Source organism: Panthera onca, chromosome E1 (assembly GCF_046562875.1).
Source record: "Panthera onca isolate mPanOnc1 chromosome E1, mPanOnc1 haplotype 2, whole genome shotgun sequence".
Taxonomy (NCBI): domain Eukaryota; kingdom Metazoa; phylum Chordata; class Mammalia; order Carnivora; family Felidae; genus Panthera; species Panthera onca.
In genome coordinates, this window is record NC_138352.1 from 8,531,196 (window position 1) to 8,552,239 (window position 21,044).

At 49.4% G+C, this 21,044-nt stretch overlaps 2 protein-coding genes across 7 annotated transcripts in view; one reads left to right on the forward strand and one right to left on the reverse strand.

Annotated features, from left to right (window-relative positions):
• SLC39A11 (solute carrier family 39 member 11) overlaps nucleotides 1-21,044 on the reverse strand; it is a 424,573-nt gene that overhangs the window by 393,664 nt on the left and 9,865 nt on the right. The gene's annotated exons all lie outside the window — the stretch shown is intronic.
• SSTR2 (somatostatin receptor 2) lies at nucleotides 2,627-8,408 on the forward strand. Of its 2 annotated transcripts, none has more exons than XM_081791100.1 (2): nucleotides 2,627-2,932; nucleotides 6,915-8,408. In XM_081791100.1, exon 2 carries the CDS (start codon nucleotides 7,299-7,301, stop codon nucleotides 8,406-8,408), a length of 1,110 nt encoding a protein of 369 aa, XP_081647226.1. In that variant the 5' UTR covers nucleotides 2,627-2,932; nucleotides 6,915-7,298. The 2 variants fall into 2 exon arrangements, with proteins under 2 accessions (XP_081647226.1, XP_081647225.1); XM_081791099.1 differs by having other exon boundaries at nucleotides 7,206-8,408.

The window sequence follows — 21,044 nt, forward strand, 5'->3', positions numbered from 1 at the left end:
CTCTGCCCCTCCCCCGTTCATGCTCTGTCTCTCTCTGTCCCAAAAATAAATAAAAAATGTTGAAAAAAAAATAAAAAAAAAAAAATCAACCTAAAAAATTTTTTTAAATAAAAAGGAACATTGTTGGGAAGAGGTGGGTCACCCATTATCCTCCTTCCCTGTCCTTGAAATGTATGTTTCACCCATTTTTCCCATACTAGGGTTCACTTCAAGGGTGCAGCCTTGAGAGAATAAGGTATTACTGAGACCATCAGGTCTAGAAGGCCTCTATAGACATTTTTAAGATTCTGGCAGCACCCAAGGCAAGCCTCCTAAGGCAATTCTCTTGCTTCTTAAAACCACCACCTACCAATCTGGACTGGCTTGCCTATTTCCTCAGTCTCTCTCTGCCCTCTGTGTAAAGCGCCACTCTCAGATTTCACTAGAGAGTTCCCAGGGTTGCAAACCAACGGGCACACAGAAGGGTACCAGCTCACCACCCAAGCTGCCTTGAAGGAAGATGACCCTGATCTTCCGGGAGCAATTTGCTCTTGCTGGTACGGTACTCGGTACTCGTACTAAAACAGGAAGAAAAACAAACCAAGCATCGTCCAATCAGGGCCACTGTGGTCGGGGCGGGGGCAGGTGCATAGAGGCATTGAAAGCCAGGGGTTCTTTCTCGTGCAGGTTACAAAACTGTGGTTATGTTTTTAAAGTGTATTTATTTATTTTGAGAGAGAGAGAGAGAGAGAGAGAGAGAGAAACAGAGAGAGAAAGGGGAGGAGCAGAGGGAGAGAAAGAAAGAGAAAATCCCAAGCAGGGACTCCAACGCGGGGCTCGAACCCTCGAACTGTGAGATCATGACCTGACCCGAAACCAAGAGCCAGACGCTTAGCCGACTGAGCCACCCAGGCGCCCCAAAACTTGTGGTTACTTTGTTTTTTTAAACGACACATGTTCAAGACCTTCAAGAAGACAGCATGATCGCAAGGAGAGCAGAATGGGCGCTGTGTGGGTCTTCCTTTTTCTACAAACCAGTCGGGTCACTGGTTTTAAACTGGAGATGGCAACAGGGGTTGTTGCACCAGCTGCGTGCCCTGGGCATGCAGAGCATGCAGAGTTCTGAGCTCAATCCCACTCTGCCCTCCTGGTACCCTCAAGACCCCCATCTCTCCCAGCCAACAGTGAGCAGGGACACCCCTCTTCTAGCGAGCCACCTGCCCCAGCCCCTCTACCCTGCACACAGGAGTCGAGAGAGAAGCTGGTTCCTGGATGGTTTGGAACATGAGGCAACCACTCACTCAACTTCCATCTCGCTCCCAGACCCTAGCAAGAGGGATTCAAGCCCCATCATAACCAACAGCTCAGAAAGAGACGAAACCCAAGGAAACCCTGATCCCTCACCCCCTGCAGCAGCTACCCCAGGACACAGTGTGGCCCAGACAGACACTTGCCGCTGACTGCTACCCAACCGGGCACTTTCTTTCCCAGGTGACTCACCTATCTCCAGGGTTCCCGCTACCCGCTCCGCACGCAGCCTCTGGACTTGTCAGCCCATAGACAAAACTGGAATTAGTGTTTGCTTTCTGTTCCCCGTCTTCTAAAACTGTACCCAGGGTGGTAAGTTTGCCACTGCGCTTGGAGGAGGGTGAATAAGGAGAGGCTGCAGGATCGATTATGACTTATTAATCTATTGGAACAGAAGCTGAGTCATCACAGTCAAAAATGAAAACGCTGTAAAAAAAAAAAAAAAAAAGAGGCGGGGGGGGGGGGGGGGGGTGTGTGCCTGGGTGGCTCAGTGGGTTAAGCATCGGGCTTCGGCTCAGGTCATGATCTCACAGTTTGTGAGTTCGAGCCCCGCGTCGGACTCTGTGCTGACAGCTCAGAGCCCGGAGCCTGCTTCGGATTCTGTGCCTCCCTCTCTCTGCCCCTCCCCTGCTCGTGCTCTGTCTCTCTGCCTGTCAAAAATAAATAAACAGTAAAAAAAGAAAAGAAAAGAAAACGCTTTCCCCGGGGGATTCAGCTCCCATTTCCTGTGTGTCCCCTCTTGCTCACGCACAGCTCGCAGGAGGGGAGCGGGAGCTGGGTCCCGCCAACAGGTGCCGTCGGACAGGGTTACAGGCGGGCGACTGGCTGTATGCCTGTGCACCTCCGAGCACGGAAAGCTGGGAGAGGGCACGAGTCCTCTGCTGAGCCTCGAGCTGAATTCTGGAACCCATGTGCCGGCTCACACGCTGGGCCGGAGGGGTGCTGGCCACTGCATGAAGTGCTTTCCCCCACACCCATTTCCTCCCTGCTGTCCCCGCGGCCCTGCGCCCCGGGACGACCGGCTCTGCAAACTTGTCTGACGGGAGATGGCGGAGGTCCCGGCGCGGAGGTCCCGGCGCGGGTCCGGGTCCCCCGGGCCGCCACTCCAGCCGCACGGAATATGCTGGCCGAAACACACCCGATCCTGTGCAAGCGGTAAGACGGAACGCAGCGCGTGTCGCCGCCACGAGCGTCCGGGAGGCCGGGATCGCTCGGCCCTTCACGCCCCCGCCCCGGTGAGCTCGGCCCCGCAGCCCCCGGCGGGTTCTCCACGCGGCTCAGCCCCGTCCTCCTACGGACCAGCGGGCGGAGCGAAGCTGCCGTGACGTAACCGGGCGGGGGGGGAGGCGCGTGGGGAAATGTGCCGAGGGGCCCGGGCTCCGCGGGACCAGTCCCGGCGACGCAGCCACCCGCGCGCACGCGCTCGCTCGGCCACCCGCGCCCGAGCCTCAGTCCGCGCTCGGCGCCGGGGGTCTGCGGGCCCTTTGGGCTCCGGGCGGCGCGAGGGGCGAGCGGGAGCCGGCAGCGCGGGCCGCCGAGCGCCAGGCGCCGGCCAAGCTGCTGCGCGCCTGGGCGCCCGGCGGGGTTGGGGACGGTCGCTGGGTGCCGACGAGCCGAGCTAGCCGATTGCAGCGGAAAAGCAAAGGTGAGGCGTGTGTGCGTGTGCGAGAGAGAGAGAGAGAGAGAGAGAGACAGAGAGACGCACTTGGGCACCTGGGTGCATCTGCGCTGCATGGTGGTGCGCGCCTCGGTGTGCCCGAGAGTAGGTCCCGGAGCGTGGTTCTCCGCCCCTGTGCCTTTTGGGCGGCGATTTTGGTGGCAAGGAACGACGGCGGGTGCCCTGGAGTGAGTGAGGGCTGTGGATCGTGTATGCGGGATCGGACGCGTCCGCACCACCGCAGGCTGGTGTGCGTGGCATGCGCCCTTGTCCAGTCCTCGTCCCCCAGCCGGCTCGTCCAGGTGGTAGCTGCGACGGGGGACAACTTCTCTCCCGGCCGCCTGCAAAAGAGCCCCCACGCGAGGAGAGCGAAGCCGGCTGGGACGGGGGTGGAGGGTGTCACTGCTGGGGGCTCCTGCGGGGCGTGCATTCGAGATCCAAGCCTGTAAGGGGCAGGCGGTGGAGCAGAGGAAAAGGGTGGCTTCTCCTCTGTTTTTCCTTTCCCCGCCTGGGAGACAGATCCCGAGAGGTCTAGGGACTCCTTCCCCAGCACCGGGGAGGAGAGGACAGTTCGCCTATGTTTGGAAAGGCCCAACCCCTGAGGTGGCCCGCGCCCGGGAGCCCCCGGGCAAGCCCCCAAGCGGCTGTTAACAGCTCCGGGCCACCCTGATGCCTCGGCCACCACCTCTGCGTTTAGCGACGGGGAGTGCTGGCACGACAGTCTTTAATCTCCCCCATCATCCTCCTGGAAATAGCAGAGGATTCTTTAAGAAACCCTTGGACCTGAGGGCCGTGGAATTGAGTGATGAGGATTTTCTGTGCCAGCCTGGGGAACCAAATGGACTGTCCCCAGTCTCACCTCTCCCCCATGCCCTTTGGCCAGGCGGCCTGGGCTTTCCTCAGACGCTGTATTGCCGCGGTGGCTAGCACCTGACTATTGTGTCTTCCACCAGCAGGGCTGAGCTATGGCTGGCCGGAGACCCACTTGGGTTTGTTTAGCTGGCCACTGGGGAAGTGGTGGTGAGGAATGAATGGGGGGCTTGGGGTGGAATGTTGGGAAGAAGGGAAAAGCTGGAGCCCAACAGGATTTAGGACCGCTCCTGATGCCCAGTCCCAATGCCCACACTCGATTCACAGGCTCCCGGAAGGGCAAGGGATACCCCAGACCATTCTCACCCTCCTCTCCAACATAGCCCAGACTCAGTCTCAGAGGAGATCAAAAACTAGCCGTTGCCAGTGACTAACTCTTAGGCTGGAAAAATAAAGCAAGCAGAATTCTAGCCAAGCTTCCTTGTGCGTCTAACTTAACCCCAATCCAACAGGCATTGATTGCCTGGCATGGGACTCCACTTACCCCGGGACCCAGATGAAGCAGAAGGTCACTCGGAGACCTTAGGCAGCTGACTTCATTGTTGACCAAATAATAAGAGTCACTGTGACTTAAACTCATTTCTTCCTTGGAGAGGGCTCCCACTCTGGACTGGCTCGCCAGCTTACCACCTCTGTCACCCTCACCAAGCCCTGAACGCTATGTGCTGCTGCTTCACAGCCTATTTCAGAAAAACAATCACCTTAGGCAATTCCATCCCACTGAGGGAGACCCCAGCCAAAAAGGCAGAGTTAGGGCTGGAGATCAGCATGTGACCCTCCCTCACTGTCCTCCACCGTCATCATCTCTATCTCCAAAGCTCTAGACAGCGCTCTGTCCCCCAGAGGTGTTCAGGCTCACCCAGACACTGAAGTGTGACCTTGCATGTTACGTAGACGGGACCTTGGAAATGCTAGTGATGAATACACACCCCAGTGCAGGCGGCTTCAACAGGATTCTGGGTCTGTAGAATTAAAGGACCAATAAGACGGTTAGAATAATAGTGGAAACAACCCAAATTAATCCAGGGATACCCAAAATGGTTTCTTTATAATTTCGGTTTCTAAGAGCTGCCAGTTTATGCTTTTTACCCAACGAAGACATTAAATCCTGGGTCCCCAAAGTACTTTGCAGAAAGGTCAGCCACAGAGCCCAGACCCCACTTTACAGATAGTTGCCCGGTAGGGAAATTAGCATAGAGAGGGTAAACAATTGTGCCTGGCAGTGCAGAATGAATCAGAGGCAAAGGTGGGCAAGGATTCTCTAGAACTTGTTGGTGGCTAAGTCCCCTATAGCTCACTAGCAGTCTCTCCAAACATAAAGGAGCGATCTCCAATCTTCACTCAGGCACCAGGGAAAGTGCCCTGCTTGGGAGAGATGTGTCCACCAAGTGAATTATTCCCACTGTGTGCTGAGCACACCGGCCTTTTACCATCTTCTCTCTTCCTGGAATGACCTCCTTCCTGCCCTTCCTGCTTTATTCTTCATATATTCAAGACCCAGCCTACGCATTCCTCTTATGAAGCCTCCTCTGAATCCTTCAGGAGAGGAAGGCATTCTTAAGCCCTTTGTTCATTTCTCCATGCAATTCACACCCAATAGGAGTTGGCTTCCTTGCCTGCCCCCCCTCCTAAATTACCACCTCCCAGAGGGCACCAGACATGCCCTGTTCATTCCTATATCCCTGGTGTGCAGAACAAAGAATCTGCCCACCCACCCCCCCAGCACTGTTTTTTTTTTTTTTTTTTCATGACAGTAGATAAATCACCTAATTATGTGATGGGCTTTTGTTTTATGACTTGGGCCAAGCCAGCAGAGTTACAATTATTCTCTGAGAGCTAACGTAAAACAGGAGTCAGCTGTTTTAAACCAAAGCCCAATTATCAGCCACTAGTTTTCCAGTCCACCTAGCAGCAGATATGATGCTGTGAAAAACGCAGGAGAGTCGAGCGTCTTGTGTTTAAATCCCAGCTCCACCAGTTACATACAAGGGAATGGGAGCAAATTACTTCAACTCCCTAAGCCTCGGTTTCTCATCTGTAAAACGGGGACAGTTATCCCACTTCATAGGATGGTGAAGATCAAGGGGATAGAGTCGTGAATGAACCAGGTAGTGTTGGGAATGCACTTCTGTGAATGAGCCTGCCTCCCTCACACCTGGCTCCTGTTTTCCTCCTTAACCAGGGGATCCCAGGCAAATCCGCTGGAGTGTTAGAAGATGAGCATTCCGGAGCAGTAAACCGCCCCCCCCCCCCCCGCCCCCAGGGAGTAACCCTCCCCCCCCAGGGACTCTGTGAAGCATGCGAAGGTCAAGCACTGGGTATTGGAGAAACGAAAACAGAAGAAACAAACTAAACTAAAACATGCATTTTAAATATAAAAGCAAGCCAGATTTTTATTTTTGATATTTAAGACTATAAATTTATTCATTATGTGAGTAGATTTCAATAAATTAGAGCTAACTCAGATGGCAGAGGAAAAAAGGGGGAAAGAAGATTTTTTTTTTTTTTTTAGTTCTGATTATGAGCTCAGCACAATGCCAGGCATTTCCACATACATTTCATCCCTTAACCTCCATGATGCCCCCATTTTTAAAAATATTTTGAGAGAGGCAGGGGAGGGGCAGAGAGAGAGAGGGAGAGAGAGAGAGAGAGAGAGAGAGAGAGAGAGAATCCCAAGCAGGTCCCATGCTGTCAGCACAGAGCCCCATGTGGGGCTCAATCCCATAAACCGTGAGATCATGACCTGAGCCGAAATCAAGAGTTGGACGCTTAACTGAGCCGCCCAGGTGCCCCATGACGCCCCCATTTTCACAAATGAGAGAGAGTGAGAGTGGTCGTGTGGCACGAGGTCACACAGGCTTCATGGTGGAACCCTTCTGCTTTACCTCTAAACTCTGGGATTTTTCCACTTGGGATTTTTAGAATGGAAAGACTCCAAAGCAGTCGGCAAGTCCGTGGAGATGTCCTCACAGGGAAAAGGCCAAGAATGCCCGTGTCAGACCCCTCAGAGTCAGTGGCGGGACTTCATGCTCTGCCTTTTTACAGTCTGGACCAGTCAACTTCTTAGGAATCAAAGTCCTTTTTTTTTTTTTTTTTGCAGCCTCAGCCATGTCCCACACATGCGTCACCAAAGATGACAAGGTCAACCATGATGACCCGACCCAAACAAACCCTTCCCCCCATCTCCCTACTCCCCCCCCACCCCCGGTGGAAAAACAACTCAAAGAGTCTGCACACTGATAAGAATGGGTCAGTAGCTCTAGCGCTGATGCAGAAAGAGAACACGCTTTTCGACTGCAGGGCATGTCTGAGAGGGTAAACCGGAGACCCGGAAAGCTGGCGCGAGTGTAAGCCTCTGACTGGTGGACCCGTCTTCCTTTTTCCCTTGCAGATGTCACAGTGGATCCTTTGCCCCCAGGACACCTTAAGGTGAGAGTAAGATCTCTGGCTGGCTGGAACCGGCCTAGAGGAGTGTAAGGCAGCCATGGACATGGAGTACGAGCTACTCAACGAGAGCCGCCCGTGGCTTTCCCCTCCCTTTGACCTCAATGGCTCTGTGGTGGCGGCCAATGGCTCCAACCAGACAGAGCCATACTATGATCTGACCAGCAACGCAGTCCTCACGTTCATATATTTTGTAGTCTGCATCATTGGATTGTGTGGCAATACGCTTGTCATTTACGTCATCCTCCGCTATGCCAAGATGAAGACCATCACCAACATTTACATCCTCAACCTGGCCATCGCGGACGAGCTCTTCATGCTGGGTCTGCCCTTCCTGGCCATGCAGGTGGCTCTGGTCCATTGGCCCTTTGGCAAGGCCATCTGCCGGGTGGTCATGACTGTGGATGGCATCAATCAGTTCACCAGCATTTTCTGCTTGACAGTCATGAGCATCGATCGATACCTGGCTGTGGTCCACCCCATCAAGTCGGCCAAGTGGAGGAGACCCCGAACGGCCAAGATGGTCAATGTGGCTGTGTGGGGAGTGTCTCTGCTGGTCATCTTGCCCATCATGATCTATGCTGGGCTTCGGAGCAACCAGTGGGGGAGAAGCAGCTGTACCATCAACTGGCCAGGTGAATCTGGGGCATGGTACACAGGGTTCATTATCTACACCTTCATCTTGGGGTTCCTGGTGCCCCTCACCATCATTTGTCTTTGCTACCTGTTCATTATCATCAAGGTGAAGTCCTCTGGGATCCGCGTGGGTTCCTCCAAGAGGAAAAAGTCTGAGAAGAAGGTCACCCGGATGGTGTCCATAGTGGTGGCCGTCTTCATTTTCTGCTGGCTCCCCTTCTACATATTCAATGTCTCCTCCGTGTCTGTGGCCATCAATCCCACCCCAGCGCTTAAAGGCATGTTTGACTTTGTGGTGGTCCTCACCTATGCTAACAGCTGTGCCAACCCTATCCTGTATGCCTTCTTGTCTGACAACTTCAAGAAGAGCTTCCAGAATGTCCTCTGCTTGGTCAAGGTGAGCGGCACAGATGACGGGGAACGGAGTGACAGTAAGCAGGACAAATCCCGGCTGAATGAGACCACAGAGACCCAGAGAACCCTCCTCAATGGGGATCTCCAGACCAGTATCTGAACTGCCTGAAAAATAAAAAATAGAATAAAACGCCAAGCTCTGCCAAGTGGCAATATGCTCCCTGCCCCCATGCCTTCCCTTCCTCTTGCCCATCACACCTGGCTTCTAGAATAGGGAATTGCTCAGCATGAGTCCAATCAGAGAACAGTGTTTGAGTCTGCTTGTCTGAGTGAATGATAATGTATTAAATTGATTACCTCCCCCTTAAAGCAGACAATTCCAAGTCAGGACAAGAAGAGATCACGCCTGGGTATGATCTGTAGAAATGGTGACACTCAACAAAGATAGGAAAGTACGTCTGCATGTCAAAACCTAATATGTAATCTTGTGGTCTTAACGTTTATACTTATCTATTCTATTCCTCTCTAGTCCCTGTACAGTCATTCCTACGTTCCCTGTGTTCAAGTACACGAGTAGCGAGTTGAAGTGTGCATAGTATAGGTGGACATTTGTTACAATATGGAACCCACAGAAGTGGACTTACCATGAAGCCAATAAAGTTTAAGCTTCAGGGATCTCACATGCTTGGGCAGTATTTTCACATGACCACATGTTTTCGTAAAAAATCGTAAAAGGAAGATATTTTTGTATTCTTTTTCTTAAAGACATCTCCTTAAAGCTTCCAGCCTCTCCAACCCACCTCTGCCCCCTGGGCATTTGCTTTTATTTAATTTCCAGCAAGTTGGATCAGAGTGAGAAAGGCAAAGGAGTTATTTGAGGACCCAGACTATAAATTCATGTGTTTTCTCTCCTTAGATATAATCAAAGAATCATTCATTTACCCAAAAGGACTTAAATGCTTTGGCGGGGGGGGGGGGGGGGGGGGGGGGTCGTCGATTATTGTATTTATCAAGACAAAGCCCGCTTTGTTGTAAGATTGCATTTGTTCTTTCTTAATTTGCTTTGGTCTTTCTTAGGGAGCCATGGAAGGGGAGGGTGGAGGAAATCACCAACATGACAGGCAAATAGTTGACTGGAATTCTCGTGGGGAAACCATTTTATCCTCCCCCACCATGACAATAAATGAATAAGAATAAAACAAGATTACACCTTGATGAGAAACCACGAAATTCTTCTTTTAAAAAAAAGGCAGACAGGGCTTCCTAATGAAAGAAAATGGAAATATAATCTAACAACTCCTTGATTTTTTTTTTTTAAGGAGTTGATACAAAGCTAGGCACTAAGAAAACCACAGGACACACTAAAGACCCAAGGATGCTATTCCTGAAACATAGGCACGGGAGCCAGCCAACCAAAATGTAGCAGGTAGGGGGTGCCTGGGTAGGAGTGGTGGAGGGAGTCCCATCCCTCACAGGTATGCCTGTGCCACCTTCCCCGCCCACCATACACAAATTGAACATCGACCTTCAACGCCACAGACTCTGAGCTGTCCTCAAGCGTGGTCACAGACAGGCACTCCACACCATCGGTGACATTTTTCTGTGCCTGAAATGGTAGATGGGCTCACATACAAAGCAGTAAGAGACGAGATGATGCCCATTTCACTGAGCAAAATTTCCAGGGTATGAAGATATAACACGTGGGTGTTTGTAAGGATGCCATCATCTCTGGGTTTCTGTGAAAGCCTCACTCCCTGAGTGTCTCACATATAGATTTTACCATATTTAAAAAGGAGCCTTCCTCTTCTGGCTCCCTAAGCAAGGCCCATTTGACAGAATGACTAAGAACCCCACCTGTAGCGTTGCTGTTAATGCGCCGCCTTCGTTCTGTCTATATTATTCATGCCACCTCATTCCTGAAAGGACTCACTGTGGCCTAGAAAAATGTGCTCAGTAATATTATGATAGATAAGTAAATCCACGCAAAAACTAAAACAGGCACAATTATAAGATGAGACTATAGGAAAAGCCGTGACCCAAAAGTGCACGCAGTAAAATCCCACACTCTTACTTAAGGAAAGGTCGGCTATAAGTTCCACTCAGGACTTCTTAGCAGCCACAACTGATAGAAGGTGAGTCTTCCTCCTCTTCCACCATAAAAACAAGCAAAGATTTGGAAGGAAATGCTTTAAACCCGGCTTTACCAATACTAATAATATGAGACGTTCCCGGGTCTTTGAATAAAGGCTGAGTTTTTACTTAGGGAAGCGATTCCAAGGGACCAAGAATTAGTGGAAATAATTTCAGGGAAGACGGACAAACTCTGTAGCACTCAGGCCCCTGCAATCAGACGCTTCCTCCAAGGGGGCTGGGACCCACAGCAGCCGCCTAAAGTCTTGACCCAAAATGCATATCCAGATATATAGTCGGTGCTCATCAGCAGGGCGATCATTCTAAGATTGAAGCTATAATTCTGTCCAAATAAGCAGGCAGGTTGCTACTGGATGAAAAGGAATTCTCCATTTTTCAAAATCTCTCTTTCAAGGATAACTTGCTCTCTGGTGGTTTTCTTTCTTCCAAAAGCGGGAATCAATAGCTGTTTTAATTTAAATGTTAACATAATTTTAATTCCAAAATGTCAGCTTAGCCTCAGCTCAGCATTTAATTATGAATATAAATCTGCTGGATGCTGGGAGAGAACAAAAATTAAGGCACTCCAGTGATTTTTAGGGCATCTGATCATTTGGATTATGCAAGCTACTATTTAACCTACCCATTCGCATGGGTAGTTAAGAGCTGGTTAAACCTAAGTGGATCTGGTGAGAGAGGTATCAGGAGAGATAACAGGACATTGTGGCCTGTGTTGGACAACGTTAGCTTGTGTTTCAGTAACACGGAGTTGAGGAATAGCGAATATTTCGTGGATTTCGTGCCATAGCTTGGGACAGTCTAGGCGGCCAAGGAGAAGGACAGTGGGTGATGGAAGGACACTCCATTTCCTTCCTTTGTTTTTGGAAGGAGGAGAGGTGGGAGGAGGAGAAGGGGGAGGGGGAGGAGAAATCATGACTCTTCCTTAGTTGGAACTGCTAGGAAATCCTGAGTGGAACTTGTAGCCGACCTTTCCTTAAGCAATAGCATGGGATTTTTACTGCACGCACTTTTGGGTAACAGCTTTTCCCTTTCCTATAGCCTCGTCTTAAAACTGTACCTTTTAAAAAAAATTTTTGCATGGATTTATTTATCTACCGCAAATGGCATGCAGAGGAGAAAATGCGGGCTGGTGGGCGGGGCTTCCAGAGCAGGCAGTAAACTGGAGTCTATTTGCTTACACAGATTTAATCTCCAGTGTTGATGGCTGACCCTTTCAGCCCCAGCTGCCCTAGATAGGAGCACCTCGCTGGAAAAGTGGACAGTGTGGTCACTGAGAGAGGTAGGAAGGAAGTGACTGTCGAGATACGTGTTGCTAATCAGCTCCAAATGTGACGGTTCAATCAAGACAGCTAAGTTACGATGGAAGGCAGAGATGAACTTTGGCCTTGCTGAAGGATGATGGCAAGAGAATCATCAGGTCTCCACAGACGGTTGGGAAGGTGCGATTAGTGTTTCTGGAATGTGTGTCATCATAAAAATCACCACAGGCAGCGAGCAAGCCAAGCATTTGAGATTTCTAACAACTTGTAATCAGTCACCTGTCTGATCCCGAGTTTTGCCAGATTCTGAAACACCACATTTCCTATCACAGGTCCGTCCCATCAGAGCAAACCTTCACCTAAGTGGTTGTTCGGCTCCTAATGTGTGAATTTCTTGGAATATCCCCATAGGCAGTGTCTCAAATTCTTCCCTCTAGCAGCTCATCTGGAAAGGAGGCACCAGGGACTGTATTCTACTTATGGCTGAAAAGCTTCTGTGGGTCTGTTACTCCAGTCGGCAGACCGTCAGGGTTGGAAATAGCAACTCCGGGGCAAGTGTTCATGCCTCCTGCCCCCGCTGCCCACTCCGCTTCTGTGAACTCAGCAGTGACTGGACACAGGCCGATCGCCTCCGTTTTCTCGCTTCGAGGCCGCGTGCACCCAGACTGTGCTACACGACACAGTTCAATATTAACCAAGACTTAACCACGCCGACTAGGATACGATGGATTCTCCCCAGGTTAAAAGTGAGTATAATATTAAATGAAACGCCGTGGCTTGCTCACTGGGTTCAGGGGACAGAGACTGTCCGTGTGAGAACCGATCACGCAGACTCAGCCTCCGGGTGGGTGGAGAAGGGGAGACACTTTTAGCTTTTCGTCCCTCTTCTTTCCTGGCATTCCTGAAGGGACAGAGGAAGGGCAGAAGAAGACCTCTCTGCCAGGAGACTGGTGTCTGGTGAGGAGAGGTGGCTCACTTTGCCCCTTAGCCTGTGAGGACTGGCCAGACATCAAATCGCCCTGTCCTTGTAGGAGAGCCCGTGGAGTGTGACAGAGGCCTGCTCTGAAGTGGCGTCCCATGGCCTCTCCTGCTCCGTTCTTCAGTGACTGGGCCTCCAATTCCTCCAGCAATAGAGCAAGTCCCTTTGAAGGGCAGTCACTAAAGAAGGAAAGGTGGAACCAAATCAGACCGCCTCAGCCCTGCACACAGGAGACACAGTTGTCCTAGGTCCTTATGAAGATTAGATCGCAAAATGGCCGGGAAATTCCTAGTTTCAAAAGAGGAAGACCCACGGTCAGCTCTACTGGACCACCTGTCGACCCGCCACTGGGGACCTCAAAGGTGCAGCAGTGCCATTCCTGGGCCATGCTCCCTCTTCCTCACTGAGGGCTAGTGCCCAGGCAAGGGATTGTGGTCATTACTGAGAGAGCAGACATTTTTCCTCATGGGGTGTTATTTTTTTTTAATTTTTTAAATGTTTATTAATTTTTGAGTGAGAGAGACACAGCATGAGCAGGGGAGGGGCAGAGAGAGAGGGAGATACAGAATCCGAAGCGGGCTCCAGGGTCTGAGCTGTCAGCACAGAGCCCGACGCGGGGCTGGAACCCACGAACCGTGAGATCATGACCTGAGCCGAAGTCCGATGCTTAACAGACTGAGCCACCCAGGCACCCCGTCATGCGTGTTATTTTTAACAAGAAACCCAATTGTTTCTTGCACAACATAACCAAGGTCTCGTTGTTTTGTCAGCGTTCACTAATGTCCTACTTCTCAGTGCAGAGGGACAGCCTCCTAAGGCTCGCTGAGCTCTGTGCCCTCGGACACACGTACCCCTGTGATGCAGCGCACAGGGCAACACAATGCAGCACACGTGTGTCCCACGCGTGAGGGACACACGCACATGCATGTGAGGCACACCGTGGTGCACGCACACATGCTCACACCCAGTACACCTCCTGGATCTTGTGGGCAAGACTTCCGATGCAGAGATTCTCCGAGGCTTTCAATGGAGGGAGAGAACTGTAATTTGACTAACTCATTGGGAGTCTACAGACATTCACTCATTTTTTTTTTTTTTATGGTGGGGCGGGGGGGGGGGGGGGCCGGAGGATTGCATATAAGCTAATGTTTCACGCACACAACTCCATGCCAGATCATAGAGTGCAAGCCAGGACCGCCTGCTGTCCCTGCAAATAATGGTCACATCAATTTCAAAAAAAGGTAGAGGAGTTAGCAAAACCACATCCCCACTGGTTAAACAACATAAAGCACATGTCCTGCTAACAGCAATACTCTTGCATAAGAAAAAACATAACCATCTCTGTGCAGAAAAATCACTCAAAATGATTTTCAAATGGGTTCTCACGGAGGACAGCATTCTAACACATATTTCTTTCTCCCGTGCTGCTTTTTAAAAATTTTTTTCTCACTGAGGGGTAACCACCATAGTTCCAGATATATAACGTGACGGTTTGATATTTGCATATATTGTGAAATGATCACCACGGGAGTCTACTAAGCATCCATCACTACATGTAGTTACAGAATTTTTTTTTTTTTTTTTTGTGATGAGAACTTTCAAAATTCACTCTCAGCAGCTTTCAGATAGGCAATACAGCATTATTAACTATAGTGGCCATGCCGTCCCTTACATCCCCTTGACTTATTTATAATGAAATCTGTATCTTTTGAACCCCTTCATTCATTTCCCCCACCGTCCCCCCCCCCCCCCATCTTCTGCCTCTGGCAACCACCAATCTGTTGTCTGTATCCATGAGCTTGGTTTTGTGTTTTTTGGTCTTATTTTTATTTTTGTGTGTGTATGGTTTTTTTTTTTTTTTTTTAGATTCCACATGTAAGTGAAATCATATAGTATTTATCTTTCTCTGATTTATTCCACTTAGCATAATGCCCTCAAGGCCCACCCATGTTGTTTCCGTTTCTTGGCAACCATAAATAATGCTGCAATGAACATGGGGATACATGTACCTCTTTGAAATCCTGTTTTCATTTCCTTTGGATGGATACTCAGAAGTTAGATGGCTGGATCATAGCTCTATTTTTTTTTTTTTTTTTTTTTTTTTGAGAGAGCAAGCAGGGGAGGGCAGACAGAGAGGAAGAGAGAGAATCCCAAGCAGGCTCCGTTCTGTCAGTGCTGAGCCCGATGTGGGGCTCAAACTCATGAACCCTGAGATCATGACCTGAGCCGAAATCAAGAGTCAGACGCTTAACCAACTAAGCCACCCAGGAGCCCTCTATTTTCAATTTTTTCAGGAACCTCCATACTGTTTTCCATAGGGACTGTGCCAATCTACATTTCCTAGCAACAGTGCAGAAGGGTTCTCTTTCCTCCCTAAAACATTCCTTTCTTGGCTTTTGGATAATAGCTATTCTGACAAGTGTGAGGTGATATCTCATTGTGGTTTTGATTTGCATTTCCCCGATGATTTGTGATATTGGGCACCTTTTTGTGTTCCTGCTGGCTCCCTGTATGTCTTCTTTGGAAAAATATTCAGATCCTCTGCCCATTTTTTTAATCAAAAATTTTTACTGTTATTAAGTTGTAGGAATTCTTTATATATTTTGGATACTAACCCCCTTATCAAATATACGATTGCAAATGTTTCCTCATATTCAGCAGGCTGCCGGAAGTTTCGTTTTGTTGATGGTTTCCTTTGCTCTGCAGAAGTCTTTTAGCTTCACATTGTCCCAATTGTCTATTTTTGCTTTTGTTGCCTTTGCTTTGGGTGTCAACTTCAAAAAATCATTGTCAAGACCAATGTCAAGGAGCTTACTGCCTATGCTCTCTTCCAGGAGTTTTATGGTTTCCGGTCTTACTTTTAGGTCTATAATCCATTTTGAGTTGATTTTTGTGTGTGCTGTAAGAACACACATTCTTTTGCATGTGGCTGTCCAGTTTTCCCAGCACACCATCATGTATTGAAGAGACTGTCCCTCCCCCGTTGTGTACTCTTGGCTCCTTGGTCATAGGTTAAATGACCACACACATGTGGGTTTATCTGTGGGCTCTCTATGCTGGTCCACTGATATACGGGTCTATCTTTATGCTAATACCAGACTGTTTTGATGACTCTAGCTTTGTGCCCCCATGCTTCTTAATAAAAATCAGGTTGAACACTTTGGGGGAAGTGGAGAGGCTTGGCCACCAAGAAAATGCACTGCAGTCTCTTCTTCAGGCATGAACATACCCCCAGAAAGAGGCTCTCCAATATCAAAGAAGTCTTCCCCTTGTCCATGGTTCCACTCCAGTCCACTCCCGTGGTTTGGGAGATCCACATCAGCTCCTTCTCTTTACTTGTTAAGTACTGGCCAGTATGTGATGAGAAAGAGAGCTGTGACGCCCACCTGTAATCTAGACGCTTCTGGAGCAAAGACTGGATAAAGACTCACTTTGGCTTCACCTTAAATGCTTTTTAGCAGACTAAAAGTCTCCTAAAACTTCTAAACTCCCAGGTGGATGGGCATGGTAGTATGTGTCGCAAGCTTGCTCTAGGAGGCAACAGATCCCAGATGGTTCGCTTTTCCTCTGGGCCTTCACACGACCACCTTTTGCATTCTCCTAGCTCCCAGGGCTTGTCGTATTCTCAGCCCCGCAGCACGTGGCCTCTGCTGGGAGTGGTCTTTGCAGCCGAGGGAACTCATCCCTCCTCACCCGTTAAACAGAACGTTTCTAGTCCAACTGAGCAGATACAAAATCCGGTTTGTCATCAGCAACATCATTCTGGGCTGTTGGGTCATTGTGAAAATGGGTGTTTGGGGGATCTGGAATTTCAAGGGCTTCCTTTCTGCCTCCGGGATCAGTGAAGTCAACTCTAATCGTCAGAGAAGAACCAAAGTGGGGCACTGAAGGGGCGGACAGCAAAGCCTGTTGTCAGAGTTGGGCTTCACCTTCAAGAATGCCAAGGTCAGCCGAGGTCCAGGTACTCTGGTAGCATTAAGAAAGACGTTGGGAGTGGGGGGGGGGGGTGCCTTTGATCAGGGAGTCTCACATTTAAAACTTCTAGCTCATCAGAGTTCCTGTTCTTTAGTTTATTTTGTGTGTGCTGTGTTTGTGTGTGTGTGTGTGTGTGTGTGTGTGTGTGTGGTTTTTTGTTTTAAGTTCCACATATAAGTGAAATCATATAGTATTTATCTTTGACTTATTTCACTTAGCATAATGCCCTCAAGGTCCACCCATGTTGTTTCCACATCTTGGCGACCATAAATAATGCTGCAATAAACATGGGGGTGCAGGTACCTCTTTGAAATCCTGTTTCTTCCATCTGTCTTTCAAAACAGTGTTCTCTAATATTTATTGAAATGTATATATATTGAAAAATTTAAAACTGCCTTGAGAATTCCACAATACCCACCTTGTTTTTTTTTTTTTAAGTTCATTTACTTATTTGAGAGAGAGAGAGCAGGGGAGGGGCAGAGAGAGAGGGAGAGAGAACCACAAGCAGGCTCTGCACTGTCAGCGTAGAGCCCGAGGCAGGGCTGGAACTCACTACCTGAGCTGAGATCGCTACCTGAGCTGAAGTCACGTGTTCAACCGACCGAGCCACTCATTCGCCCAATGTCCACCTTTAAACAATAGAAAGACCTTAGTTTTCACAAAATGAGAAAATGAGAACCGACTCTGAAGGAAAGAGTCAGTAGAGGCATTTAATCCTATGGGTGGATGGTACAGAGCCAGGCCTCAATCTTTCCCCATCTCTCCCCTCTTCCGGTCATGGCATGGCCTCAGACGGAAGCGGTCTGCTACACGGCTGAACAGGAGAAAAGAGTTCCTACTTAGCACAACCCGCCAATGAAGGCTGGTTTCCCATCTGTTTGGAGGAGGAAATCAGCCAGCCCAGCCACACAACCAAATGCCATGAGCGGCCTCCACGGTCACCCTATCTGATGATAATACAGGGCAAAGGTAGACAATTCTGCTCTCCCAAATGATGTGAAAGCCTTTTCTCCTGGAAAAAAAAAAAAAAAAAAAATCTCCATTCCAGTTTCCAACAGCCTGAGAACCATCTCAGCAAGAAAAAACAGTCAGTCAATGGTATGGAGTTGACTTTGACAATTGTTCAACAACAGTTTCACATGTATGGTATGTTTCCTAAAGCGTACTTACTCTCTGTTTCGTAATCTGTCCGTCACTCACCATTAAACGACAGCAGGTTTTTACAAGCAGCGGATCAATCATTATCAGAGGAGACTGAACACACTTCATACACAGGCACTCACACTGCGTTTCACCCCCTCTGTTCTTCTGAGCGGTGCTGACATCGTTGTTTCCCGAAGGTGGTGGATGTCATGGAATTCGAGCCTTCAGGCCCCCTCCTACCCATCTGTGAGGGCTTAATGGGAGTTTTCTTTCTCCTTCCATGCTCTGGACACAAGGAAACATGGGACATCCAAAAAAGCCTTCGGGAGTCCAACTGCAAAACCCATGTCAGTGACACGGTGTGATGGATGATTTTAATATGACAAGCTTAGGTATGCGAACAAGCTATGTTTATCATTCTTGTGGTACCGTGAATGTGGTTATTCTCGTGAGCGTGTCATTCCTGCATGTCCGGTATTGAGATGAATTTGCTAAAACTGCTTTGGCCTTCAAGTAAGCTCTAACTAACTTTGTGAGTCTGTATGTGTCTCTGTATGTCAGATAAACTTACCTCTGTCTTTGCTGTTCTAATTGATTGTGTATACTGGAAAGCAAGAAGCAAACGTGGCTTTTAATAACTGTATTGCTTTTTTTCTTCGCAAGTGTTCTGTTCTATAAACTACCTTCACATGAAATCATAGTCTCCATGGGCGGGACTCAGACTGAAGTTTGTTCATTAGGCCACCTGTGTGAACTCGCCTCTGCTCCCATCCACCTCTGAAAAAGACGCTACGTGTTCAGGAAAATGGGCCACAGTCCCAGGTCACGAGATAACCTGCACTTTCCATGTTTCCTGAAACGCTGAACTGGAGAGTGTAGAATTTCAGAATTTTTTTTAAAACTCGAAACCCAATGAAAAGCCTACAAAACGTTTTCTAGATGTCTTAGCAATCACTCGGTAGCAAAAGGAAAACAAAATTTAAAACCAGACCACCACGGCCGAGTCCCATTCGGTCCACAGACTGATCCTTAATGACCGGATCTGATGTCTTCGGGATTCTGGCCGAGTTTAAAGAGCATGGCTTAAGTCACGGTAAAGCAGATGGTGAAGGGGGGTGCTCCAAAAATGCCGTAAGGGCACGGCAAGTCTTGCAGATGGCAAAAGTGATTACAGGGAAATAGCGGGTGTTTTAAAATTAGGTCAGAGAACTTTTTGTCACCTTCCCATCGCCTTTTCATTTACTCCACATCAAAACATGATGGATATTTCTAGCTGCTTAAAACAGGGTCTTGACCACAAACCAGACTGCTGAAACCAGAAAAGAAAGCGAGCCAATGTTTGCGGTGTTCATGAGGTACAAGCTCTGTTCTAGGCGCTGTGTATACATCGTCTCATTCAGTTCCCGCAGGAGCTAATCCCCACGAGTACCACCGTTACCCCCACTCGACAGACAAGGAAACTGAGGCACAGCGAACTCGCGGCACCAGGCCAACAAAATATGCGACCTCCAAGCCAGTGCCGGGTACCCCCGAGCCCACGCTTCCTTGTCTGCAGGGCAGGGATAACGCCACGGACCGCACAGAGTTGTGCAAGGGACTGAATGAAAGCAAGTATTTTAAATGCTTTATCACATTATCAGGCGCACAGAGGTGCCCAGTACACATTAGGTTTCCCTCACCTTCAACCACAGCAAAAAAAAAAAAAAAAAAAAAAAAAAAAGACCAGAAACGTTTTGGTTGTTAAACAAATGACCATTTTCCAAACTGGCTAATATTAAACTATAGCTTCTAATCCTGCCATTAGTGGAGAGCTTAGCTGGCACTAACAAAGCCGGGCATGTGATGCAAGGTGAAAGCCAGTCCAGGGCAGAAAAGTAAATGCATTATGTGTCTGTCTGATAAGGCACTACACGCTTTCTGTCTACACGGGGTGTTCCTTTCTGGCGAGGGGGATTTCCTGCCAGTGCAGTGCAGGCTTGGCAGTCAAGCCTAACTAAACTTTGGTCTCCTTCAGAACGGACCAGGAATATAACTTGTCACCTCCCTAAACAGAGCCTCATATTACTGAAACATTCTAGAAACTTAGCAGGTCACAGCATGTTACAAATGGCTGAGTCAATTCTGTGTTTTCCCTCCAGGGTGAGACCATGGTCCACCTGGGGTCTGGTGCTAACCAGAAGGAGAGGATCACGCCATTGATCTGGGGTCTGTAACCATCTGTGTCCAGCTGGAAACGGGTTTTGACGCAAATGTAAGGAATGAGCCGCGTACAGAGAGGCGTGGGCAGTAAGGGAATCAGCCAGGGACAGAGGAGGCGCCGGGACACTAGATACAGGTGGAAGCCTTTACCAGCCCTCAAGCTGAAGGGACAAGGGAGGGGATGCTGTTACCAGAGCCCGGTGAGAGGCACAGCCACGGGGGAAGGTGGGACTCAACGGGAGCTGTAGCTGCACAGGAACTCAGCCAGGGTCAGGGTCAGAGTGGACCCCTTTGATCTCGGCCCGTGGCTGAGCTCCACCAGAGCCACAGGGCAAGAGAGCCAAGGGAGGCAGTCCACAGAGGTCCTCCACGGTGCCCAGAGCAGAGAAGGGCACAGAACGGACGGAATGGCAGGTGGGAGGCACGTGGAGAACCAGCAGCACTCCAGTGTGTGGGGTCCCAGCCCTCTCCAAGCAGCCCACGGTCTACCGGCATAGCTGAAGGGCGTTCGGTAAAACTTCCACCTTAGGCACAGACACAGCTGGGGGGGAGGGGGCCCTGGGGACCCTAGGAGCACTCCCTAATTCCTAAGAGGATAAACTGGATTTCCAGAAAATAACCACTGGATGGCTTCGATGCAGCCAAAGGTGTCCAGGGTCCGAGTTCCATCCACATAGTATTCAAGGTGGCCAACTCCCAAAGGTTTAATTCTGCGTGGGGCACTCGCGTTGCAGAATACAACGTCAAGGTCTCCCTCTGCAAGATACCAAATCGTCCGCACAACTTGCCAAATGCGAACGTCAAGTAGTGTGCTCTTCTGCTCCCCCCACCTACGCAGGGTATTCAGTACACTTTAACCACTTGTTTGCATTTGCTCCCCAACTACATTTGCAAGTACCCGAATTTCACATTTCCTCGGGGCTCAAGACCGAGCAACTGTCATCTAATCCAGTCTGGGGCCAAGCAGATGAGAGAACAAGATGGTCAGAATGGACAGGCGTTTTTGTTTTTGTTTCCTAATTCCACAAGGGACGTTCAAAAATGCAAACAGTTCACCTCATAACTTGCGGGGAGAGGGGAGGGCTGGTCA

Bases quoted from the DNA above. Each gene is read 5' to 3' on its own strand.
- SSTR2 (XM_081791100.1), top strand. From the start codon at position 7,299: ATGGACATGGAGTACGAGCTACTCAACGAGAGCCGCCCGTGGCTTTCC.